The sequence below is a fragment of the Sipha flava genome, unplaced genomic scaffold (genome assembly GCF_003268045.1).
Source record: "Sipha flava isolate LNK unplaced genomic scaffold, YSA_version1 224_pilon_pilon, whole genome shotgun sequence".
Lineage (NCBI taxonomy): Eukaryota > Metazoa > Arthropoda > Insecta > Hemiptera > Aphididae > Sipha > Sipha flava.
The window spans coordinates 528552-537334 of record NW_020272857.1 but is presented as its reverse complement, the minus strand read 5'-3'; the positions used below and the strand labels follow the sequence as shown (position 1 = coordinate 537334).

The following is an 8783-nucleotide window of genomic DNA, read 5'->3' as shown; positions in this document are numbered from 1 at the left end:
ATCAATATTTAATATACTAAACCATAAACCTAGATTGCTATGTCTTCTCAGATTTTTAATATTTTATATATATATATATTGAAATACTAATAATAAACATTAAATAACAATTTTTCAATTAAGTTAGTAATTTTATAAAATATTATAATTTGAATCAATTTTTGTACCTTATGTAATTTAAAACAGGTTTCCATATGAAATACATTAAAAATTAGTGAACCAATAATTAATGTTTAATTAGAAATAAAAGAACTTTATAACTTATAAAAAAATAAAATGAAATTGAAATAACATAAGTTACAATAACTGGCAGAATTTGATTTTTAAATTGGTATCAAATTAATTACCTATTCTATTAATATCTTATATAAAAATAATGAATTAACAATAAATGACACATACTACAACCATTCAACTACTGATTTAAAGCTTTAATTTTGTTCACAACACTAAGAAATAAACAAATTATATGATTAACATATTTTATTAAAAAAAAAAAATTGTTTATGTTTAATATTTTAAAAAAATAATTATGTACAAACAATATAAAAAATATAATAATAAAAAGAAAGAATGAAAACTGCCATTAAAAAAAAGCTGACACAACATTGAAAATGTGTATAATAATTATTACACCTACTACATATGTATTCATAAATTTATCAAAATGATTATTGATATATATCTTCAGCTGTTTTAATACACCTATTTCCAGTGAAAAATTCATTTACTCTTTTGGCGACTATTTCTTCATCTAGAAAATTATAAGTGTATTTTAGTATACAAAAAAATTAATATATATAAAATAAGTTAAAGAAATATGAATATGAACCTATATTTCAAATGCAATATTGAATTTATTGAAGTATTAAGAACCACTGAATATCATAATAATAAGACATTTAGACATAGATTCAAAATTGTATAGTTAGTAAGTAAAAATTAACATAGTTCACATGATTGGTCAAGGTAGATTTTTTCTGACCAAATCCATTTTGGTCCAGCAAACAAACAAGAAAACTATACTAATGATAAAAATCAGTCAACGACTAGTTACAGAAGCTTTTCTACAGTTATTTTCAAAGTATTTATAACATAGTACTGTTTTTTTTTATCAATGAAATTTTGAATAAAGTATACTAGTCATTTAAATTATACAATCTGTTTCATGTTTTGTTTCTAGAATAAAAGTATAATAGAGAAACAGTTAAGTACACAAATCGTCAAATGTTAGAAATTGAAAATTAGAATAATCTATTATATTTAATTTATAAAAATAGTATAATTATAAAATACTTAAAAGCTATAATATTATTAGTTCTTGTTAGCTACGTATGTTAATATTAATGATATTTCTAAAAGAAAAAAATAAGATTTATTAATAGAATTGATATAAATTGTTTAATTTTATTTATTTTATTAAATTTATAAACAATTTTCCAATCAGATAAAAAAATATTAATTACCTGGATCATATGCTCGATCCATAAGATTTTTAGAGATCAATTTAGCAAGACTTTTAAACAAATGTCTATTGATACGGTGTGCTTTGTAATAAGGTGTCATAATTTCAACGACCATTTTTACAATCCTTTTATGAGCTATAATACGTTCTTCTTCTTCAGACAATGAATCCGATTCATAAGAATGGTTGTTTCCAAATAAATCACAAAATTTTTGGTTCAGTCTTATTTGTAATTCTTGGGGCATTTCATTCATACTCTTTCGTAATTCATAAGTCTTAGCAACTCGTTCACTTTTTAATTTGTCCTTAAGTATTTCATTAATTTTTTTTAGTCTTATTGTATTTGGGCTAATATAATTTGGTTTAGTTGATTCAGGAAATTGCTTTATGGATTTATGATTTTCTGTTGCTAATCCTAATGTAATTAAACGTCCCTCCAATTTTAAAGACTGTTGTTCATATTCTGGAGAATCTTGAAGATCTTTTAACAATGAGTTTATACTTAACATCTTATCTGTTTCACAATTCTGTGAATCTGTATTCTTATGTAAACTTGCAGATTCAGTAAAATCAAACTTGTAATTCACTTCCATAGATGCATTTGGAGAAGAATTTGAAGAACAAGATGATGATTTTAATAAAGAATTTAAATTATCAAAGATATTTGATTCAGAGATCTTAGGTTGCACATCATAGGAATTAGGAGATACATTTAGTATACATCCAGGATTTGTATTATTATTATTTATAACTAAATTATTGTCAGCATCAGTTATATATGCAGTCTGCACTGAAGCTACATTTTCTATCTTTGGTTCGGTATTTATTTGTTGCAAATCATAGGAACTAGAAAGTACTTTTAGTGAACCTACTGGATTTAAATTATTGTTATGTATAAAAAAATTATTGACAGCATCAGTAATCTTTTTAATCTGTACTGAAGCTAAATTTTTTTTCTTTTCTTCAGTAATACATATTGAATTTTTTGTTATATTTTCAGATCCAAAATATTTATCACATACTGATGATTGGTTGTTTGATTCAATAATATGCTTAAGCCAAACACATAACATAGAATTTTTTGTACAAGTCTTAACTTCATTTATCTATACATAAAAAATAAAAAAAACAATTTTAAATATTGTATACTACAAATACATATTTATTTGTTATTTACTAAATGATTAAAACATGAATAAATAATATTAAATTCCATACCATATTAGACATCCCTTCACGATATAATCTGGCAACCATACATTTTCTCAAAGCCTGTTTTTCCATTTCGGTCATACATATATCAACATACTGTTGTGCTTGGGTAAGATTACCTTTTTGATATCCTTCACTAACTTTTAAATTATCAAGCAGTGTTTGGCGAAGACGTTTCAAGTACTGATTCCTAACCAACTCACACAGTACATCTAAATCTTTAGAATCTTCAGTAAAATCCCATGGACTTTCAGGTAATTTCACATCCCAAAATGGGACTTTTGAAGATAGATTTTCAAACAAATTCATCATATTGGATTCAACATCAAGAGCCATTAAATCTAAAACAAAAATTTAATGTTAGTAATTCACTATATTTATATATGTAACCATACGCATTACATTGAATTTACCTAAAAAAAAGGAAAATAATAAAAAAAAAAATGTTATTTTTGTTTTAATCATAATTTTCTATTATCTATATCATAATTTTTCTCCTATAGCTAAATTATTTGTCTAATTTTAACAAACAAGGATATTGCCATTAATAACCAGCTCATTGATGTATATTATCAAAATAATACATTTTATAATTTATTTTATTCAGCATTTTTCATACTTATTAATCTAATCGAGTGATGTATTATCATGCTCATATTTTATAGAAGATAAATATAAATTCACCCTGTTGTCACATCCTAGTGTTTTTGGTTGTTTGTATTATGTGGCAAAACAATGAATAGCTTAAGTAAAATATTTCCTGGTGCAAAATATCATACCTTATATTCTACAATAAAAATGTTTACATTTTTGATAAATAGATACATCTATAAGTTCTGCGATTCTACCACGAGCAGCAAGATCTACGTTAGATCGTACATCGTACAATCAACCATGCTTCACACTGACAAATTCTTTTGTGATAAATAACTAAATAAGATAAAAAATTTATCATTTGACATTTGTTATCAAAAACTGGAATTCAACTGATTTTTTTTTAAAGCATACTCAGACAGTATCCACTAGATCGCATTAACAATTTCTTAAAGGCACTGTTGGGGCGTGTAGTAATATGTTGGATTAACATTTTTAGGACAACCGCACCCTTTCATATAAATAGTTATTCGCAGTGGTGCAACCAGTATTGGTTTTCGAGGAGAGGGGAGAGGGGGGTTGTGAATTTGGAAAAATCAAGCATTTTTTGCAGGTATTTGGCGGAGATAAGGAAGTAAGATAAAGTTAGGTTTATAAGTAAAATATTTAAATTATAAATTAAACAGTTATATAAACTTATAAAAATAAGTTATAATATTAACTTATAACTTATAAACTTATATTTCGTATTGTGATACCACAAAAAACTATTATACAACTGACTATCGAGAATTCGTAGTATTATGGTTATTGATGTCAGGGACTATTCAAAGGATTTTTATCAACTTCGCATTTTGTTTAAATAAGCCTATCAAAATAGAACTTTGATCTCAAAATATACTGTCAAATTATAGTTAAAAATGATAAAATGTGTAGCTTCTATGTGAAGTAATTTAAAATGTAATGTATTTAAAAGATATAAAACAATTTACATTCGTGTTCAAAGTATTTTTTTTAATATTTTTTAATAAATTTCTTTTTTACTTTGTTTATAAATTATAATGTAATATATAAAATAACACTAAACAACATTGAATTAAAAATCAATTACGTAAAAGTTTATTATCAAGTGCGCATCTACCTTTTCCAAATACGCAAAATAAGCCCAACTGCGCTTTAGAATAAGCACTGATTGATGTTTTAAAGTTGAACGGAACGTTACAAAACGTTCCATATCGTCATATTATTATTGTTATCAATTATAATACGTATAATATTCATATTTTATATCAATCAGCCGTTTCGCGTGTTCAAGATAAACAATTTTTTTTCCTATGTAAAATTTGTAAAAATCTCAGAAAAATTTCCGGTGGGGGGGAGGTAAAACCCCCCAACACCAACTCTAGTTGCTCCACTGGTTATTTATGTTCACGTTTCACATAGCTTCACATTTATTTACAAGATTTTAAAAAATTGACAAAGTTTTATTCGATCATAACAAAATCTGATGTATAACTTATTTGATTTATTAAGTCTATATCATATTGGGGCTTAAAGCAAATATAAAATCGAAGTCAATCAATAACCTATTTTCATGCTAAATATTTACAAAGAATTAAGTAACTAAATTCTCCAACTCATAACGCATTGTATGGAAGAAAAAAATTGAAAATATAAATGTTAAGTAGATTAGCTCTACTTTTACAAGCATTTTTCTAATTTGACCATAATCTGTTTTTTTATATGTGATATAATAATTACTCCCAATGTATTAAAAAAATAATAAGTTTTAATTATATCATTATGATATATATAAAAAATATATATATATAGGTAATAATTATTTTAAAAAGAAAAAAGAAAATTTAATGTTATAGCTTTTTAATAAAAAAAACACGTTAAGGATTTTTTAAAAAATCAACGATTTAAAATGTTTTTAAAATACATTTTAAAGTACTCTAGTCTTATCGAAAGAGATCAGCAGTTTTTTCATTATTACTTTGGAATTGCTATAAGTAGAGCCTGGATTTCAATGCAAAGTACATATTTTTTTGGTTGATCATACACAATGCTCTCTAAGAACATAATTTGTTTCATGTAACCAGGGTTTCAAAACTACAAATTTTACTTTGCATTTTTTGCATATTTTGATGTTTTTTCATTTTTAAAGCATTTTTAGTTTTGTTGTGTCATTTTGTTGGTTTTTAATGCATATTTGTTCGATATACTAAAGAAATTTAGACTATTCATAATAAAATCAAAAGACAAATTATTTTTTTGATATTTAAGTAGGTTTATCGGGGTTTTTTTATACACATTGTCAATCTTTATTTTTCAATTCAGTTTTTATCTTGTTTTAATTTATTATTGACTATGGAACGTCACCAGGGGCGGAGTGGCCGGTTTGGAATTGAAAAATTTCCAGTTGGCCTTGTTATTTTATATTAGATTTTATTTACAAAATTGGTAAATGCGTCAACAATATTTTTGTATTAAAACTTTGAAACTATGAACTATTGTACTTGGTAAATTATTAATACAATTGTGTTAAATAATTTTAATAGTCCCGTATGAATATGATAAAGTATAGGCCATCATATATAAAATTACAAAATATTACTTAAATATAGATATCAAATAATGTCTGGCGAGCCGAAGACACGCTAATTAAGAAAGTCACTGAAAGCAAAATAACGGAGAAAAGACCAAAAGGCAGACCCCGGCAGAGATGGTGTGATAGAATAGAAAAAGACCTAAAGAAGGTTAACCCATTGCTAGATATGGGAGCGTCATTGGATAGGGAGAGGTGGAAAGGAATTTTAGAAGCGGCGATGATCCTCAATAAGGCGCGGATCCAGGAATATTTTTTTGGACGGGCCCATAAACTTAACCACAAAAGAAAATACAGTAAAATTATGATTTTATTTAATAAAGAATAATTTTCATTTAGTTATAAATATTTCAATAAATAGTCTAGTACTAATAAAAGCTAAAAAAACAAAATATATCGAAATACAATTACATGGAAAAATTTAATCTCCTTAACTTATCAAGTACAAATTTATTTAAAATTTCGTCTGAATTTTGTATTAACTCTTCAATTTTTTCTCTTTCGATCGATAGCAGAGCTAGGTTGTGTAATCGTTTTCCGGTTATGGTTGATCTTTTGTACGTTTTAATCCTCCTCATTGTAGAAAAACTCCTTTCAGCTGTAGCGCTTGAAATCGAAATAACTAAAATTCGTCTGTATACTTCTTCTAGCTGTAAGAATGATGCTCCCATGCTTTTAATCGATAAATAGGTTTCTATAGAATTTGAATCTGTTGCAAACATTTTTTTTCCTAAATCACATTGTGCTCTCAACTTTTCAATAAATTGATTATCTGTAGAAATTCCTGGAAATTTTATAAGTTTATCAAAGTCTAAAAACATTTTGGAGCTTGGATTACAGGCTTCCACTGCTTCAATTAGTTCTGTTTGCTTAAATCTTCGGTTCATTTTCATGACGATATTGTCAATTATTTCAAAGTATTGACTTCTCATTTTTATTTCATGTTAGAAATGTTGTCAATTTGATTTTGTCCATAGAACTTGTCACAAAATAATCTGTAAGTTTTGATGATACGTTCTTTTTTTCTCTTTTCCGTAACTGGGATGATAATTTCACTACTGATATCTTCTACAGATTTAATTACTTTTTCATATAAATCATGAAATTTCTTTTCAGTTTTCATACTTTTTATTTGATCTTTTGTACATTTAATAAGTATTATGCACTTACTTAAATCTATAGATTTTATTTGTAAATAAACTGACAACGAGTTTATACGTAATAAAAGATCATCTAAACAAAAAATTGTCAATAAATTGTCAAAAGTTGCAAATTGGTTTAATAAACCTCTAGCTTCTGCAGCATCTCTTGATTTTTTACTCAAAGTGCACTCTTTTAAGGCTTTAATAACACTTTTTAAACGTATTTTAAAAAAATGTATCCCTTTGTACTTTGAAACCCATCTTGTTTCACAGTGCTGTGGTATTTTTAATGTTTTATTACTGCCTTTTTGTGATTCCATAAATAAGCTGTTCCTTAGTGAAGAACACGACTGAAATGAATAAATTGTTTCTAAAATACCAATTGTATTATGAATAGCTGAAACATTTTTTGATGCATCTACTAAGACAAGATTGAGCCTGTGTGCATAGCAATGTACATATGGGCATGGATTTTTAGTCATTTCTCGGATATATTGCTGAACACCATTGATATTCCCCGACATAACAGAAGCTCCGTCGTATGATTGGCCAATACAATTTTTTATATCCAAATTAATAGAACACAAAAAAATTTGAATACTATCGGCAAGTGCTTTTGCATTTAATTGTTTAAGCTCAAGAAATCAAAGAAATCTTTCGTTAATACGATTATCACTTATGTAGCGTACACAAATATTCATTTGTTCTATATTTGATTCATCTTTAACTTTTTCGACAATAATACTGTAAAAATTACTTCCATTTTGAATTTCTTTTACAATACTTTTTAAAATCACTTTACATGACACACTAAGAATTTCATTTTGAATTGTTTCTTAAGTGTATTTAGCATTTTTTAGTAATAAATTTAATTTTGTTTTAAAATCGTCATTTTCAAGTCCAAGCAATTTTACCAACTCAATAAAATTACCGTTATTTTGAAAGAGGTCAATATGAGTTTTTAAATTATCATCGTCATCATCAATACAATTATTAGTTTCTCTGTGACCACGTAAACCAATATCTTGTCTTCCGCAATATAATACGCATCTTATAATTTCCCGATTTTTAAAATTTCATCTTTTAGTTGAGTATTTAATTTTGTTGCTACAGAACCGGTTTTTTTAGCGGATATCCACGATTTATATTTTTCAAGTGACAGTTTATGAATGTTTGAAGAATTGAGTTTTTCTAACATGTTTCCAATATACTTTCAATCAGAATAACCATTAAAAATTAAAACTTCATCTCTGTATCCTGAATTATCACTTGTGAAATGACGACAGTAAAAACAAAATATCGAATCTCTCATTTTTGAATATTCTAGCCATTCGTATTTTGAATACCACGAAATATTAAATGATCTCTGTTTTCCGCCGATGTTTCGTCTTGGAAACGTAATATTGGGTTAATTTGGCCCTTTTTCAACGTTTTGACTAATATCAAAAAATATTGTTTTGAACATCGCGATCAATGACACCTATTAAAGTAGAAGATTCACGATTTTTTTTGGAAGTAACAGATTCAATAACAGATTGATCTGATTGTAAAAGGGGAACAAGAAAACGTTTCATGGCCTATAAAAAAAGTATTTATAAATAAAATAAAACAGGATTTTAGAATCTCAGATATAAAGAGTGGTAAATTGTTCTTAGATGTGAGTAACTATTTATTACAATAATATAACAAACTACGTATATATACTGTACATATATGTATTTGTTTTCGTTTAAGTATTCAATATTGAATAATTGCACAA

General features: G+C 25.9%; 1 protein-coding gene across 2 annotated transcripts; it reads right to left on the bottom strand.

Moving 5' to 3' along the window:
• Nucleotides 1-601: 601 nt before the first annotated feature.
• LOC112683331 lies at nt 602-3621 on the bottom strand. 2 transcript variants are annotated; one of them, XM_025554332.1, is made up of 4 exons: nt 3362-3621; nt 2684-3018; nt 1467-2571; nt 602-754 (listed from the first exon to the last, which is right to left on the bottom strand). In XM_025554332.1, exons 2-4 carry the CDS (start codon nt 3011-3013, stop codon nt 672-674), a joined length of 1518 nt encoding a protein of 505 aa, XP_025410117.1. In that variant the 5' UTR covers nt 3014-3018; nt 3362-3621; the 3' UTR covers nt 602-671. The 2 variants fall into 2 exon arrangements, with proteins under 2 accessions (XP_025410117.1, XP_025410116.1); XM_025554331.1 differs by having other exon boundaries at nt 3457-3620.
• Nucleotides 3622-8783: the final 5162 nt, after the last annotated feature.

Bases quoted from the DNA above. Each gene is read 5' to 3' on its own strand.
- LOC112683331 (XM_025554332.1), bottom strand. From the start codon at position 3,013: ATGGCTCTTGATGTTGAATCCAATATGATGAATTTGTTTGAAAATCTA. The intron at 2,572-2,683 runs GTATGGAATTTA...TTTTATGTATAG, and splicing joins GTGAAGGGATGTCTAATATG to ATAAATGAAGTTAAGACTTG. The intron at 755-1,466 runs GTAATTAATATT...ATAATTTTCTAG, and splicing joins GGATCGAGCATATGATCCAG to ATGAAGAAATAGTCGCCAAA.